Source organism: Xenopus laevis, chromosome 5L (genome assembly GCF_017654675.1).
Source record: "Xenopus laevis strain J_2021 chromosome 5L, Xenopus_laevis_v10.1, whole genome shotgun sequence".
NCBI classification, from domain to species: domain Eukaryota; kingdom Metazoa; phylum Chordata; class Amphibia; order Anura; family Pipidae; genus Xenopus; species Xenopus laevis.
In genome coordinates this window covers 156,277,802-156,296,240 of record NC_054379.1, presented here as the reverse complement: position 1 = coordinate 156,296,240, position 18,439 = coordinate 156,277,802, and the positions used below count along the sequence as shown (strand labels likewise).

The 18,439-nt window shown below is 39.8% G+C and overlaps 3 protein-coding genes across 3 annotated transcripts in view; 2 read left to right on the top strand and 1 right to left on the bottom strand.

The window, feature by feature from the left end:
• The window catches only part of LOC108717206 (kelch-like protein 29), a 653,541-nt gene that overhangs the window by 611,977 nt on the left and 23,125 nt on the right, over window positions 1–18,439 (bottom strand). The gene's annotated exons all lie outside the window — the stretch shown is intronic.
• Window positions 9,727–10,683, top strand: LOC121393949 (palmitoyltransferase ZDHHC20-A-like). The gene has a single exon (XM_041563805.1). It carries the CDS (start codon window positions 9,727–9,729, stop codon window positions 10,681–10,683), a length of 957 nt encoding a protein of 318 aa, XP_041419739.1.
• LOC108718263 (palmitoyltransferase ZDHHC20-A-like) lies at window positions 16,796–18,428 on the top strand. The gene has a single exon (XM_041563574.1). The coding sequence runs from the start codon at window positions 17,101–17,103 to the stop codon at window positions 18,055–18,057; it is 957 nt and encodes a 318-aa protein (XP_041419508.1). The 5' UTR covers window positions 16,796–17,100; the 3' UTR covers window positions 18,058–18,428.

The window sequence follows — 18,439 nt, the reverse complement described above, 5'->3', positions numbered from 1 at the left end:
GTATACAAAAAAATACAACTTAAGAGTTGTCCTTCTACCCAAGTTATACAGACAGACGGGATAATAAAGGATGGATTATAAATGCATTCAAACAGTAGGGCTTTCACAACGGTTTGGTTTCCTAGTAGTTAACAAAGAAGTCAACATCCCCTCATTGTATAGAAATGTTGCACCGGCCCAGCTGCTAATATTTTGGCAAAGAAAAGAGAATGGCGTCATTGGAAGTTGAACTCCGAAGTAATAAGCCATAGAAAGCACTGTTATTAATCTTACTCCAGATGACTTGATCATCACTAATGGCTGATTGGTCCCTATGGGTTACAAATACAAAGTAGAATTACTCCAGTTTTGTGACTGTCAACTCACAAGGGGTAGGCGACATCTGGGGGAATGAACTGGATGTAAAGCAATGACGTAGCTCGGCTTTCCAAGGAACGGAGCCTGAGGCCATTACTGGCAGAGGAAACGGAGGAAAACGGTAACATCATGTTTTAATTTGTCCTAGTTAGGGCTACTACAGGAAAAATCTTCACAGCAACAAAGAATAAAAGAACAGGGCCTGAGGGCCTATTGGCAAGGGAGTGTGAGCAAAAGACATTATCCAGAGCCACTGTGGACATAAATGCTCAATCCTTGTAAAATCACAAGGGCAGATCTGAACCAGAACCAAAAGTGTTTCTGACCCATTCTTATCATAACATAACATAAAAAATCCACTGCAATGAGGCTGAGCAGAGACAGCAAATTCCTTTAGTCATACTGGACAGGGGATCAGTGCAGTCCCTCTATAGCAGTGGTTCCCCCAACTGTGGGGCTGGTCCCAGAGAAACAGATGGGGGGCACATATAGGCCACTTAGATCTGAAAGATTGACTATTTTGTTTGTGCTTGGAGGTGGCTTGTACAGGTATGGGATCCGTTATAAGGAAACCCATTATCCAGAAAGCTCCGCATTAAGGAAAGGCCATCTCCCATAGACTCCATTTTATCCAAATAAACCAAATTTTGAAAAAAATATTTCCTCTTTCTCTGTAATAATAAAACAGTAACTTGTACTTGATCCCAACTAAGATATAATTAATCTTTATTGGAAGCAAACCCAGCCTATTGAGTTTATTTAGGGGCAGATTCAGCAAGGATTGAATTTCGAATTTGAAAAACTTCGAAATTCAAATTAAAAAAGACCAACCGAAATTTACTTTAAAAAAAATCCAAGATTTTTTTTTGGCCGAATAGGTCAGTTTTCAGTTGAATTTGAATGGAGGTAATAGTGCATTCAAATTGTACGAATCAAAGTTTTTCGTACTTTTTCAAAGTCCACCAATTGACTCCAAATAGGTTCTAAGAGGTCCCCATTAGGTAAACAAAAGCAATTCGGCAGGTTTTAGATAGTGAATGGTCAAATAGACAGTACATGATAAATTCAGAAATTACAATTTTCACATTTTTTTCAAATTCAAATCGATTTTGGACTATTCCCTAGTCGAAGTACACAAAAATGAGTTAGAAATTAGAATTTTTTTAATTTGAATTTTCACTTCGACCTTTGATAAAACTGCTACTTAGGGTAGGACTACACGGACGTTTTCGGTGCGATCCTATGTGCTGCGACAAAATGCCGGCGTCAAATTCCATGCGACGGAAATAAGGTAAGTGAATGCATTGTCGCAGCGTTGATCCGACTGTCGGATGCAAACGCTGCACCTGCATCTGACAGTCATGTCGCGTCGGATCAACGCTGCAACTTCATCCAACATTTCTATCTCTTACCTTATTTCCGATTTGACACCGGCGTTTTGTTTTCGGATCACCCAATACGTCCATGTAGTCCTATCCTTAAGGTTTACATGACTTTCTAGTAGACTTAAGGCATGAAGATCCTAATTACGGAAAGATCCTTTATCCGGAAATCCCCATCCATTCTGGATAACAGCAAAACCAGCCTATTGGAAGCAAAACCAGCCTATAGGGTTTATTTAATGTTTACATGATTTTCTAGTAGACATAAGGTATGAAGATCCAAATTATGGAAAGATGTTATCTGGAAAACCCCAGCTCCGAAGCATTCTGGATAACAGGTCCCAAGCATTCTGGATAACAGGTACCATACCTGTACAAATAATAACATTTGGAACTCACTGGCTCCCATATTAGCATATTTAATGGAAACCAATAACCCGGTCATTATGTAATATTCATTCATATACATTCAAGGGTCAATTTATCAAAATTTGAGTTCAAGTTTTTTTTTATGATTCAAGAACGCCAATATAGTCAAAGAATATTCTTTGGAAACTCCAATAATCGGGATTTATTTAGGAATAAAACCACAAAAAAGTCGCCAGAAACAAGTAAAAGCTGGCGAGGTTTAATAGAAGTTAATGGGAATTATCTCTTGCAGCTTTGTTTGTGTATTTATGTTCCCAGTTCATCAAAACGTTTGAGTTTTTTTAACTTCATTGAAAATGGAACAATGTGTTTCTCACGGGACTGCCAAGTGTAGACTGTAAAACAAAAGTGGGAAATTGTGTTATATGTCTATCATTGTTTCAGGGTTTATAATCCATAAATTAGGAAAACGTGTCAGCCCAGATTTGGCGCACTAATCATGCAGGTATGGGATCCGTTATCTGGAAACCCGTTATACAGAAAGCTCTGAATTATGGGAAGGCCGTCTCCCATAGACTCCATTTTATCCAATTAATCCAAATTCTAAAAAATGATTTTCTTTTTCTCTGTAATAATAAAACGGTAGCTTGTACTTGATCCAAACTACGATATACAGTAATTAATCCTTATAGGAGGCAAAATAAAGTTGTAATGATTTTCACTATGGGGCATATTTATCAAGGCTCGAATTTCGAATTGAAAAAAATTCAAATTCAAAAAGACCAACCAAAATTAAGTCGAAGTTTTTTTTTGGTGGAATAGGTCAGTTTCCGATTGAATAGGTCCATATTCGGCCCGAAATCGAATCATACGAATCAAAGCAATTGCGCATTTAGGGGCAGATTTATCAAGGGTTGAATTTCAAAAATGTCGAAATTCGAATTAAAAAAGACCAATCTAAATTTATTTTAAAAAATCAACTTTTTTTTTGGCTGAATAGGTCAGTTGTCAGTTCCCAAAAAAAGTGCAGATCCCATATCTGTACTCCAAAGATAACTTCCAAGATGGGGCAACTATGGTCAGTGTTGTCCTTGAGCAAAATGAATAGAATAAATCTTCTGGGTGCTACCTTCATACTTTATATTCTACTCAAGTATAAAACAGTTTCAGCTGCTATTACATTATTTTAAGCAATGATCCCAAGAAAACACAATTAATAGGCTCTAGTCTCAATGGCGAGTATTTAGAGGCACAGGTCAGCAGTTTCTCCCTATTAGAACAAAGTATACATAAAAGGCACATTATAAATATTAAAGGAGGAAAGAGATGAAATTAAGCCAGAATAAAAATTTCATCCCAAGGGTTTTTTAAAGTTTCACAAACCTGAGGTTTGAGTATCCAGAAAAGGCATAAGTAAAACTCAGAGGAGGAAAATCAACTTTACAAGAAAATGTTCTTTCCCTGTATATGAGTAAAGCCAATTACTTTATTACAGAGCAGCACCTCTCCAAATTGGATTTACAGGCTTGAAGTGCTTCGGCCACTCATGTTAAATTTGGATCAAAGGAGCTCTGCCGTTCTTCTGTAAACAAATGGATTCCTTCAGGGTTGATCAGATTTTCTTTTACATCAACAAGCCATTAACAGTTCAACGATGTACGTCCATAAGGGGTTATGCCATATTTACTGTGCTTAAAGGCATGTAGCCATCAGTACCCGCTTTTAATTCTACACTAATAGTATTTATAATATAAGCCTTAATATTTTAGAAAAGAGGGTCACAGCGTTTCCAATTTTTTAAAAAAAATTCTTAAAGGAGCAATAATTCATTTTATTCCAGTTTAACCAGAGCTTCAATGTATTTTTGGGGTATTTGTATGTAAAAATAATGTTGGGAGGTTGCCAAAATATTCCTTCTCTACACCACGAATGAACTAGAATGAACTACCAACTCGAATGGATTCTTTTTTAAGAAAAAACTCAAATGGAAAAACCTTGAATCAACGAGTTCGGGGGTTAAAAACCTGAAAACACGAATTGATCGCGTTTTTGGAGGGAAAAATCCTGAATTGCTGGTATTGATTGAGTTTTTCGGCAGATGGTATGTTTTACAATTCAAGCTATTTCCAGGTCAGGGTATAATAATTCTCGAAATATTTTTTTTCGAGAAAATGTATTTTGGACAAAAAAAAAATAAATAAGCTTGAAAACTTGAATTTTCGTCGAAAATACAACTTGATCATTAATAAAGCTGCCCATAAATCTACCGAAAAATCATATGAACGTTAAGTAATCCCAATATGCTGGCTTTGCTTCCAATAAGGATTAATTATATCTGAGTTGGGATCAAGTACAAGTTACTGTTTTATTATTACAGACAAAAAGGAAATCATTTTAAACATTTGGACAATTTTGATAAAATTGAGTCTATGGGAGACGGCCATCCCTTAATTCAGAGATTTATGGATAACGAGTTTTCAGATAATGAATGCCATACCTGTATTGGTTTAAAGTCCAGTGTCTAAATTAGGGATGCACCGAAGCCGTATCCTTCTGCCCGGCCGAACCAAATCCTAATTTGCATATGAAAATTAGGGGCGGGGAGGGAAATCACATGACTTTTTGTCACAAAACAAGTAGAAATACAACTATGAAGATTTTCATTCATCCAGGTCATGGTATATCTAATACAAGTAATTCAAAAATTTGCTGAGTAATTATTGCAGACGTTTGAATGCTCATCCAAGCAGCTTCTTCAGTTCAACTGACTGTGGTGTGGGAAGTTCTCGACATATCGCCTTCCCACCCCTGATTTGCATATGCAAATTAGGATTCTGACTCGGTTTGGTATTCGGCCGAATCTTTTGCGAAGGAGTCTAGTCTAAATAATATATAGTTCTATCCAAACCCCTTCATCAGGCTTCTCCTGTATCAGCCAAAAATACACCAGATCCTTTGCCGACAGACAGTTAAATGATGGCGAATGCTTCACCACTTGCACTGCCTTCAGCTCCAACCAGTATATACTTGAAGCAAAGGAGCCTGATAAAAATAACTAAGCCTTTTCTTATTATTATTATAATTATTCATATGAGGTATTAATATTGAGCTGAGCCTTTTCAGGAGCATTAGAGAAAAATGAAAGAGGAGCAAACACAAAAGAAAGCCCAAGTCTAAGGAGCTCCCAGTGATGAAGGACCAGAGAAACAGATTAAATACAAGGAAATAATAGTAGGGATGGAGTGGTCACGACTGAAGAATCCTAGACAGTGGTACTCTATGGAGAGGGAGCCAGCTCACTTCTTTCTAGGCTTTAAGAGTGAACACTTTATGGTCTAATAATCCCCAAGTCTTATTCAAAGACGGACAAAAAAACAGTATCCGAGAAATCCGAGATCAAAGGGTTATGTGTGAAATATCAGAGCCGGTCACGTACAAAACATAGAAAATGTCAATTTAAGGCAACTACAAATATTTATCCCCCACTCTCATGTTTAAGAATATTCAGCGCCTCATCGATATATGGAGATATTAACAGAAATCATTTCGTAGGGAGCTTAATAATCAGTTGGTGATTTATAGAAATACAAGTGTCTCAGGAATTCCGTGACCTTAGCGAGGCCGTCACCGTGCTAATTGAAATGTCATATCCATTATCTTTCTGCAGAAAAATGGTGTGAACCTCGAGATACTGGAGCTCAACTAAAGGAAATTAAATTTAAAAATTGTACTGAATATATATATATATATATATAATATATATATATATATATATATATATATATATATATATTTATATATATATATGATATATACATGAACAGACAAAAACAATGGAATACAAATATGAAGAAGAAAGCAATTGATGAGAATTTGCCATTGGACTTCATCAACATGCCAATGGGACCCTCGCCCAAAGGGACTTTAAAATCTTGATATTTTCAATGCAGGTATAGGACCTGTTATCCAGGATGCCTCGGGATCTGGGGTTTTCTGGATAACGGATCTTTCCATGAGTTAGATCTTCATACCTTAAGTCTACTGGAAAATCATTTTAATATTATTTAAACCCAGTAGGATTGTTTTGCCTCCATTAAGGATTCAATATACCTTAGTTGGGATCAAGTACTAGGTACTGTTCTATTATTACAGAGAAAAAGGAAATAATTTTAATAATTTGGGTTATATGGGCACAATTCAGTCTGTAGGAGAAGGCCTTCCCGTAATTCAGAGCTTTCTGCATAACAGGTTTCCGAATAAAGGATCCTATACCTGTATCAATATCTGGCCATTTTCAGTCCAGATACTGGTTGGCCAACCTTTTGGGAGAACCCAATACATGAGCCTAGTCGGAAGCTTTTATCGAACGGTCAACAGTAACACGCTGAACTCATAACACGAAAACCACAATAGAATTAGAATTAGAGTCAATGGTTCGTTTACAAACTAAAAGTGCGCTAAGTAAAATTTCAGACACAAATTAGCATGGTTTTTACCCACAATTCAGCAATGAACCAGTTGGGCACCATTCAGATTCAATATAAAATGAAGAATCATGTTCAGACACAAGTACCTCAATTAACCTCATCAATTTGCCCTCTCCATTGTGGGTGCATTTGTACATTTTTTCCATAAAATTAAAGGGCACCTAGCAATAGGTCAACACCGTAACTAATAGAGCCTGCACTTTGTTTGGAAACACTTTTGTGACCAAAAAACTTATAGTAGCAATTGTGATGCCAGCCACACCGGGAACAAACACCCTGTTTGGTGACATGCATGTGTATAGTGAACTAGTTTCTCGACTCGCTCATAATGCACAAACCTTTGTTTGAAGACAACTTCTGAGGTTTAATTTCTCTCATTATTAAGCACAGGGCCGGAACTAGGGGTAGGCAGAAGGAGCGCCAGGCACAGTACCTCTTCTGCCGGATTCCCTCTAGTTTGGACCCGTGTCCCCACCTGCGGCAGCAATTCCAGCCGCTCATTCTATTCCATGCACGCGTATTTGCACACGCCTGTTCGCGCGCATTCCTGTTCGTGCGCACACTCGTGGAGGAGGGCAACATAGTCGGCTGGGTTGCCTAGGGCACCCAGCCAACTCGGCCCGGCACTGATTAAGCATGTGCTTTTTAAGTGAGCACAAAGGGGGTGCACTTACACCCCTATGGTCTTTAGTATTTTCATCCTGGAATATAATAAATACCCCTGGTAAAAATGAGCAAAATTGCCAGCAGTGTGGTTAATCATATTTTTTCATATGATGATGCCATCTCTAGGAATGTAGCACTTTCTTTCCATCAGGGGCCAATTTGAAATTTCTCCTCCCCTTTTGCCTCTATTATTTCCTTTACGAGGCACCCTAGGTAAACCAGCCCATGTGCTTAAATCACAAATATTTTCAGCTTTTTTAGAATTTCTGGAGAAAATGCACATTCCTATGCAATCAAGTGTCCCTCACTGCACAGTGTAGGAAAAAGCAGATGGGTCCACAGTTATTCCACCTTTTCAGCAGGTACAGTGATGGGGAACGCTAGCCTTACCCATAAAGGAATAGCTCATTATTCCACCTATCATTTGTGAACATGGATTCCAAAGTTCATTGTTCCTTGCTTCCCAGCCTAGAAATCCTGCAAATATCATAAAATATCTCATTTACTGCAAAGGCCAAGTCTGAGATACAACCCTTTTACTACTGACACAAAGCAAACTCCAAGTGAAGCATGAGGCCATTAGCTAGTGTGCACGACGTATCTATAATATGATTTCACACCTATTACATTTTGATTAAAAAAGGAAATTATTCAAGTCTTGTCTCTACTGATCATAAGACCCTTTTTCATTTTGCAATTCAGGGTATGAATACATGAGAAGCTGTACCGAGGGCTCATGACTATGAAGATATGGACACGGATCTTCATATTCTTGCAACAATTCCAGAGGCTATTACCCCACTAAAGGTATGATATGCAGAGATGGGACCTATAGTAACAGTGATATAATAGACTGTGGGAAGGGAGTGTAGCTGTGGGATAGAAGAAATAGTAGGGAGAGATGGTGTCTATAGTAACAGTGGGATAATAGTCTCTGGGAAGGGAGTGTGACTGTGGGATAACAGGTATAGTAAGGAGAGAGGGTGTCTATAGTAACAGTGGGATAATAGTCTCTGGGAAGGGAGTGTGACTATGGGATAGCAGGTATAGTAGGGAGAGATGGTGCCTATAGTAACAGTGGGATAATAGTCTCTGGGAAGGGACTGTGACTGTGGGAGAGTACGTATAGTAGGGAGAGACGGTGTCTATAGTAACAGTGGGATAATAGTCTCTGGGAAGGGACTGTGACTGTGGGATAGCAGGTATAGTAGGGAGAGATGGTGCCTATAGTAACAGTGGGATAATAGTCTCTGGGAAGGGAGTGTGACTGTGGGATAGCAGGTATAGTAGGGAGAGATGGTGCCTATAGTAACAGTGGGATAATAGTCTCTGGGAAGGGACTGTGACTGTGGGATAGCAGGTATAGTAGGGAGAGATGGTGCCTATAGTAACAGTGGGATAATAGTCTCTGGGAAGGGAGTGTGACTGTGGGATAGCAGGTATAGTAGGGAGAGATGGTGTCTATAGTAACAGTGGATAATAGTCTCTGGGAAGGGAGTGTGGCTGTGGGATAGCAGGTATAGTAGGGAGAGATGGTGCCTATAGTAACAGTGGGATAATAGTCTCTGGGAAGGGAGTGTGACTGTGGGATAGCAGGTATAGTAGGGAGAGATGGTGCCTATAGTAACAGTGGATAATAGTCTCTGGGAAGGGAGTGTGACTGTGGGATAGCAGGTATAGTAGGGAGAGATGGTTCCTCGTGAGAGGCTAAATCCATTAGTAGAACAGTCCAGGAAGTACTCACACACCCTGGCCTTCCCAAAAAGCAGAGACCCCCGGTGCACACAGAAATGGAGGAAACGGCAACCTCACTCTCCAGTGGTGACAAGAATTCACTGGCACACAGGTAATACAAGCAGGTTATACCTTGCTAAATATTTATTGCAGCATGCAGAAGTCATGTTGTACCATAATCTCTATACTGGGCACTGGGCAGACTTGTTTGAACTTTAATATTTCCTTAAACATAGTGACTGTCTTTCTGCCATAATAATTACTATTGATTTTTGATTCAGTAAAACAGTTGACAGGTTTAAATATGGAAAGGTGAGTAGCACTGTAGGCATGGTGGGAGTGGCATTACAGTTGGTTGCTATGGTTACATTGTTTACATCTGCAAGGTTGTTGATCTGCAGATCATTTGCATGTGGCTTCCTATTGGCTGAGAATTCAGAGCACATTTTGATGTCATACAGAGAAGAGATATTAACTGATGTTATCTCTCACCTGCTCAGTCATAAGACTGCACCTGGCTTCCTATTGGCTGAGAATACTATAGTGATGTCATACAGAGGAGAATAAAGAGAGCATTGTGATGTCATAAAGAGGAGAGTTGTTTACTGATGTTACTCACTCACTTGCTCTTTCATAAGACCTACGAGCGCTGGTGGTGACACATCAGAGACTCAGTCTTATCGATTTTTGCATTTTTTCTTACTTTTTATCGATATTTCAAAACTATAATTATGTCAAATGAAGAGAAAGATACTAAGATAACAATTAATGAAAAAGAAGAAGAGGAATATCAGCGTTCCTGCGTGAGGAAAATCTCCCGGATCGTGGTTCTACTTTTGATTGGACTCCTTGCTACCTGCTATTATATATTTGTGGTGGAGCTGTGCATATTCACTGTACAGTTATTAGAGGCAAAGGTGACTTTCCTGGTGATTTTCCACCTTTTGTTCCTCCTGTGCGTGTGGTGCTATCTCCGGACTGTTATGATGCCTCCCGTTGTCCCTCCTGAAAAATTCCGCCCATCGGAGTCAGACAAGCAGCTGTACCTGAGTGATGAGAGGCCACAAGTGCTGCAGGAGATCCTCATTCGTATGGCTAAAGACTTGCATATTAAGAAGGCTGTAAGGTACTGTACCACATGCCATGTGATAAAGCCAGACAGGTGCCACCATTGCCCAGTGTGTAACGTCTGTATACTGAAACTGGATCATCACTGCGGATTTCTAAACAACTGTGTGGGATTCTCCAACTACAAGTTCTTCCTCCTCGCTGTGATGTATGGAGTGCTATTGTGCATATTCACTAGCGCAGTGTCGCTTTATTGCTCCATACTATTCTGGACTCATCAGCTGCCCAACAGCTCATCCAAAGTCCCTATCATTGTGCTGTTCAGCCTGACCACGTTCTTCGCTATAATGCTATTCCGACTTTTCCTCGATCATTTCGAACTGGCTCTAAGGAATATAACTGATCGGGAGGACAGTGATAACACAGAGGAGTTTAATCCCTATAATTTGGGCTTCAGCAAGAATCTGAGAGAAGTTTTTGGCAATGAAAAGAAATACTGGTTCCTCCCAATCTTTAGCAGCTTAGGAGATGGCTTCTCATTCCCAATGGGTGAGGCCACAATGGACATAGAGAAAAATGCTGCTAATGTTCCCAAACCTGTTAGTGAGAACCAGAACTGAAAATCCCAGAATTGACAGTTGTCACGGGAAAGACTACGAGGAGGAATTTGCAAAGGGAACTCTGATTATTATACAATTAATTCTGAGGAGGAAGACATGATTCAGACATGGATGCTGCCTGCCATTAATCCAACGAGATCCAACAGCCTTTTCGGCAAGATTGTTCCTGGGAATAATTATTTGCAAATTTTCTACCTGAAGATTCGTCTCTGTCCTACCCCAACCCAGAGCAGAGGAGACTGGGACTGGGACCTCCTACGACAGATGAATTTGAATACTTCAAATATAACTTCAAGTAATAATTTTAATAAAAACTTTTAAAAAAATATGCAAACTGTATTGTCTCTGCGCTATTTTATTCCTTTCAAGGTAGCCAGACGCTAGAATACTATAAAATACTCTTTTTGTTCTGTTACACAAGGGACAAGTTGTATGTCTGTCTGTCTGTATGTAGAACTGTACAGAAAAATAACTTTTCCAAAGTGCTAAAAAATCATTTCCCCAATAAAGTGTTAATTAACTATAGAATGCCAGATGATTATTTGGCGCATCTGGAACTTTTAATGCTAGATGGTTTTTGAACATGTTGTGATCTTTCCCTTTAGGGACATTTGCTAGTGGGACTTTTAGTTTACCCAGGAAAACAGTTTTTTTAGGACGACCTAAGCTTTAATTGTAATTCCACTTCTGTAACAAAACTTTAAAGAGATACTGACACGTTCCTATGAAAATCATAGGAACATGTCCGCATCAAAGAGGTGATTCACGCTACATATTTACATCCAAAAGCCCCATGAAGTTTCCCCGAGAACCTTCAACACTTCTACTGGTTCTTCTGCGGTTGTATCAGTCACGCTGGGCTGGGGGTGGCGTGATGCTTCCATAGGCTGGAGTCCTGTTTTCATGTGTAATTAGAAAAAAAAAATCTAATGTAATAAGAAAATTTGATTGTGCCGCCCCCAGCCCAGCGTGACTGAAACAACCACAGAAGATCCATTAGAGTCGGAGGGTTGGCTTCACGAATGTTCGTGGGGCTGGGCCGGCTTTGAGGAGGCTTTTGGATTTAAATATTTAACGTGCCGCACCTCTTTGATACAGACATGCTCCTATGATTTTTATCAGAACATGTCAGTATCCCTTTAAAGGAGACATTTTGTGTAAAAAATAAGAATGTACCAGTGTGTTATATTCATTTCGATATAGAAGAATTGTGCTAAACAAAGTAGTGTTTTATGTTGATTTATTAAATATTTCTGCAAAAACCCTATTAATTCCTCCCTTCTCTTCCACTTCCTGATCCCTGAATTCCAAGACTCAGGTCACTGCACTGTAGGACAGGAACCAATCAGCAGCTAGCAGGACCTGATAGGGAACTGAAGTCTGTCTTTGCTTGTGTGACTGCAGGGCTGTGATTGGCTGTCCCCCTCCTACTGTGCTTCTGGCAGGGACTGTTAGGACACGCCCACCCCTCATTGGAAACACAGACAGGGACCAGAGAACATCTATAGGGAGCTCTAATAAAGGGTCTATATTTAAAGATAATATTAATTTTTAGCACCATGTTAAACCGGCACCATATATTACTCATAATTACCTACAAAATCAGGGTTTTTTTCATTTATCCTATATGTCTCCTTTAATATAAACACATAAATCAGGAACATAATGTTCAAAGAATCCTGATTGTCCCATGTCTTCTGAACAGGCCACATTTCTCACTTGTATACGTCAAAAACTCCCAGCAATACACTACCAAATATTCAAACCACCTCTCCAGAAATCTCCATACTTATTAAAAAAAAATTCAACTAACAGTTAATGCAACCTAGCAAACCTTTTCTGAAAAATAACCTCAAAGCTCCATTTTACAGCATCTCATCTCCTGCAGGTCATTAGGTAACCAGATAAATCATCCTAAATGTGAATGCCAGGGTTTGATGCCCAATGTGCATAGAACATTTTTCCTTTTGAGACTCCTACATGTGACATTTGTAAATTGTATGTGGAGTAAAACTCCAAAAATGTAATTTCACCACAGAAAGTGATATATTTTTGGAAAGTACATGTATGGGACCTGTTATGCTGAATATTTGGGACCTGGGGTTTTCCGTATAAGGGGTCTTTTTTTGTAGTTTGGATATCCATGCCTTAAGTCTACTAAAAAGTAATTTAAGCAGTAATAAAACCTAATAAGATTGCTTTGCCTCCAATAAGGATGAATCATATTTTAGTTTGGATCAAGTACAAGGTAATGACCAAAATACCTGATCTAATACCAATAAACAGCAAATAAACTGTTTTTAGATAAAGATAGTGTACACCTCTGAAAGTTGTGTGTATATAAGTGTATATGTTAGTGTGCAAAAGCGCTCAAAATAAAAAAAAGCAAACTTTACTAAAATTTGTGTTGTTTGTTTAAAAAAAAAAAAAGGCCACTAGATATAAAACACATTCTTGGCAGTTAGAGCCTTTGCCTGTCAGCACATATTCTATATGTACTTGGTAGGCAAATCCTTAAAGGGGTTGTTCACCTTTGAGTTAACTTTTAGTATGACGTAGAGAATGATATGCTGAGATAATTTGCAATCAGGTTTCAATTTTTATTATTTGTGGTTTTTGACTTATTTATCTTTGTATGCAGCAGCTCTCCAGTTTACAGTTTAAGTCATCTAGTTGCTAGGGTCCAAATGACCCTAGCAACCATGCACTGATAGGAATAAGAGACTGGAATATGAATAGGAGAGGCCGGAATAGAAAGATGTGTAATAAAAAGTAGCAATAACAATACATTTGTAGCCTTACAGAGCATTTGTTTTATAGATGGGATCATTTGAAAGCTGGAAAGAATCAGAAGAAGAAGGCAAATGATTCAAAAAAATAGAAAAAAGAAAAAATGAAGGCCAATTGGAAAGTTGCTTAGAATTTGCCAAAATGTAACTAAGATGAACCACCACATTCTACTTAGTACTATAGTTCTGTGGGGTCCCATAATGAGAAGTAAGGAAAATCTGAATCCCCTCTAAACCCATCTCTGCGAAAAAAAATGGCCCTGTTTCAAAGCAAGGAGAGGCCCACAGACTCTCTGGAATCTACCAAATCAGGAGAGAGATCAGTGCCGCTCGCTAGAGTTTAGTAGGTGAATTAGGCTCAAGATGTTTGTTATTTTTCCATTACTCTGGCTAAATACATTTTCATTCATTTAACCTCTGGCATCCCCCAATTACCTGTATTGTAGCATCAGTCTCAATAGATCTGCAGGCTGGGAAGCTCTACATTATCCTTGTGTCTCCAACAACCAAAGCTTAAGGTAGGGATCCCCAACTTTTTGAACCCACGAGCAACATTCAGATGTAAAAGGAGTTGGGGAGCAACACTAGCATGAAAAATGTTCTTGGGGTGCCACATAAGAGCTGTGATTGGCCATTTGGTAGCCCCTATGTGGATTGTCAACCTACACTGAGGCTTTGTTTTGCAGTACACGAGGTTTTTATGCAACAGAATCTTGCCTCCAAACCAGGCCATTTTGAGGCCACTAGGAGAAATACCCAAGGGGTTGGTGAGCAAGCTTTGGGTCGGTTCTAGGTAACGATTTCCCATGTAAAAAAGAACAAAATGACTAACGTTCCCCCATGAGGGGTTGAGTCCAACACAAAACACAGGTACTGCTAAATAATCCGTGAGATTTTTGTATTTTTTTTTTTATGTTTCTTTAAATGTGGAATTTAAAAATATCATTCAGACGGAATAAGGGGCAACGTGGGAAGCAGATATGTGTTGCTGCTATTGACGTCTGCATTAAAATGAAATAACATTGTATTTGGGAAACGTCGCTGCACTCAACTCCAGCACAGATCAATTCTGTAAAGTGCGGCACAGAAAAATGTAATAATATTCTAGTGACAGTAATATTTTTTTTTTGTAGGCAGCCGTCTCTCTTTGTTTGTATACATGGTGACTAAAGGGTGTGGGCCCCAATTTTTCTGATAAAAGATTTTATCCCATTCATTGTGCAGCAGGGACAGCCCAGACGTATGCTCCTAGACTGTATAGAGTGATGCAGTATTATATCCTATGCTGGCATTAAGTCTCTGGTACATTTCAGCAGGAACAGCGGGAGATATAGTGCCATAAAAGGCGCTAGAATTATAAAACGTCAGTACTAAGGACTATTCAGCAGGGGCTCTTTAAAGAGAGGTGTAAGACTTGCAACCCCTGTAACCTTTGTGGATTGCAACTCCCAGCATCCTCAGCCAGCGGTAGCGGCAGCTCATCCCTGCACTAACAGCTCAGAGAGTAGGTCCTTTTTTGCAAAAGAATAATAATAAAAAGTAGAAAAGTGAACGTTTTCACGGGAAGCAAATATTAAATGCCCGGCAATATGACTCCACAAAATGACTTCTGTCCTTGCGCACGCCCTGGAAATGAATCATATTTTCATAGTTTAATGCTTTGATTATTCAGGAACCCAAAGGAGAGCATTTTTGTCGTCTCGTACAGGCCGCTCCTTTATTACAGAGTCCTCCATTCACACAGCCTGCGAAAAAGAACTATTTCACTTTTTTGGGTGCTTTCTGTTATTTAAATGATTCCCATGATCCAAAGCATCTTCCTACAACCACTTCCCATCCTTATTTGTGTTTGAGTTTTCTTTTCAGAGTGTAGCCTTCTCATATCGGAACAGTTGGTGGCACATTTTTTCGGCACCATGATAAGAAAAAGTTGGTAATCCAGAAAGTGGATGACAAGCTCTCGTATAATGCTGATATGCAGAGATGGGACCTATAGTAACAGTGGGATAACAGACAGTGGGAAGGGAGTGTGACCAGTAGCGTTTGTTGAGGGGGGCGGGCCCTGGTGCGTGACGCGCAGCCGGGCCCCGCCCCCCTCCGTACGGCCGCATTTGCCCGCATTTTGAATGGTGAACGGACTGCCGGGGGGCCCTGAGGGGGTGCGGGCCCTGGCCCGCTCGCACCCCCTGCTCCCCCGGTAGTTCCGCCACTGAGTGTGACTGTGGGATAGCAGGTATAGTAGGGAGAGATGGTGCCTATAGTAATAGTGGGATAATAGTCTCTGGGAAGGGAGTGTGACTGTGGGATAGCAGGTATAGTAGGGAGTGATGGTGCCTATAGTAACAGTGGGATAATAGTCTCTGGGAAGGGAGTGTGACTGTGGGATAGCAGGTATAGTAGGGAGAGATAGTGCCTATAGTAACAGTGGATAATAGTCTCTGGGAAGGGAGTGTGACTGTGGGATAGCAGGTATAGTAGGGAGAGATGGTGCCTATAGTAACAGTGGGATAATAGTCTCTGGGAAGGGAGTGTGACTGTGGGATAGCAGGTATAGTAGGGAGAGATGGTGCCTATAGTAATAGTGGGATAATAGTCTCTGGGAAGGGAGTGTGACTGTGGGATAGCAGGTATAGTAGGGAGTGATGGTTCCTCGTGAGAGGATAAATCCAACACAATACAAGTGCTGCTGCATCACCTGTGAGGTTTTTGGATTTCTTTTCTTTTTTAATATGTAATTAAAAAATATCATTGAGATGGAATAAAGGGCAACATGGAAAGCAGATATGTGTTGCTTCTATTGACTTCTGAATTAAAATAAAATGACATTGTATCTGGGAAACGTCGCTGCACTCAACTCCAGCACAGATCAATTCTGTAAAGTGCGTTGCGGAAAAACATAATAATATTCTAGTGACAGTAATATTTCTTTTTTGTAGCCGGCTGTCTCTTTGTTTGTATACACAGTGACTAGGGGTTGTGGGAGCCCCAATATTTCTGATAAATGATATTAATCATTAGAGTTGAAGCAAACACCTTTATTTTAGGGCTACCAGTGAATCTTTATGCCTCTCAACCCTGAATAAAAATAATATCTACTGATTTCACTAAAACTTGGGAGTTTACAGATTCCATTCATTCAATAGATCCTGTAGCACCAAGGAAGTCATGTTGTACCATAATCTCTATACTGGGCACTGGGCAGAGTTGTTTGAACTTTAATATTTCCTTAAACATAGGGACTGTTTTTCTGTCATAATAATTACTATGATTTTTGATTCAGTAAAACAGTTGACAGGTTTAAATATGGAGAGGTGAGTTGCGCTGCAGGCATGGTGGGAGTGGCATTACAGTTGGTTGCTATGGTTACATTGTTTACATCTGCAAGGTTGTTGATCTGCAGATCATTTGCATGTGGCTTCCTATTGGCTGAGAATACTATAGTGATGTCATACAGAGGAGAATAAAGAGAGCATTGTGATGTCATAAAGAGGAGAGTTGTTTACTGCTGTTACTCACTCACTTGCTTTGTCATAAGACCTACGAGCGCTGGTGGTGACACATCAGAGACTCAGTCTTATCGATTTTTGCATTTTTTCTTACTTTTTATCGATATTTCAAAACTATAATTATGTCAAATGAAGAGAAAGATACTAAGATAACAATTAATGAAAAAGAAGAAGAGGAATATCAGCGTTCCTGCATGAGGAAGATCTCCCGGATCGTGGTTCTAATTTTGATTGGACTCCTTGCTACCTGCTATTATATATTTGTGGTGGAGCTGTGCATATTCACTGTACAGTTATTAGAGGCAAAGGTGACTTTCCTGGTGATTTTCCACCTTTTGTTCCTCCTGTGCGTGTGGTGCTATCTCCGGACTGTTATGATGCCTCCCGTTGTCCCTCCTGAAAAATTCCGCCCATCGGAGTCTGACAAGCAGCTGTACCTGAGTGATGAGAGGCCACAAGTGCTGCAGGAGATCCTCATTCGTATGGCTAAAGACTTGCATATTAAGAAGGCTGTAAGGTACTGTACCACATGCCATGTGATAAAGCCAGACAGGTGCCACCATTGCCCAGTGTGTAACGTCTGTATACTGAAACTGGATCATCACTGCGGATTTCTAAACAACTGTGTGGGATTCTCCAACTACAAGTTCTTCCTCCTCGCTGTGATGTATGGAGTGCTATTGTGCATATTCACTAGCGCAGTGTCGCTTTATTGCTCCATACTATTCTGGACTCATCAGCTGCCCAACAGCCCATCCAAAGTCCCTATCATTGTGCTGTTCAGCCTGACCACGTTCTTCGCTATAATGCTATTCCGACTTTTCCTTGATCATTTCGAACTGGCTCTAAGGAATATAACTGATCGGGAGGACAGTGATAACACAGAGGAGTATAATCCCTATAATTTGGGCTTCAGCAAGAATCTGAGAGAAGTGTTTGGCAATGAAAAGAAATACTGGTTCCTCCCAATCTTCAGCAGTTTAGGAGATGGCTTCTCATTCCCAATGGGTGATGCTACAATGGACATAGAGAAAAATGCTGCTAATGTTCCCAAACCTGTTAGTGAGAACCAGAACTGAAAATCCCAGAATTGACAGTTGTCACAGGAAAGACTACGAGGAGAAATTTGCAAAGGGAACTCTGATTATTATACAATTAATTCTGAGGAGGAAGACATGATTCAGACATGGATGCTGCCTGCCATTAATCCAACGAGATCCAACAGCCTTTTCGGCAAGATTGTTCCTGGGAATAATTATTTGCAACTTTCCTACTGTTCCTGAAGATTCGTCTCTGTCCTACCCCAACCCAGAGCAGAGGAGACTGGGACTGGGACCTCCTACGACAGATGAATTTGAATACTTCAAATATAACTTCAAGTAATAATTTTAATAAAAACTTTTAAAAAAATATGCAAACTGTATTGTCTCTGCGCTATTTTATTCCTTTCAAGGTAGCCTA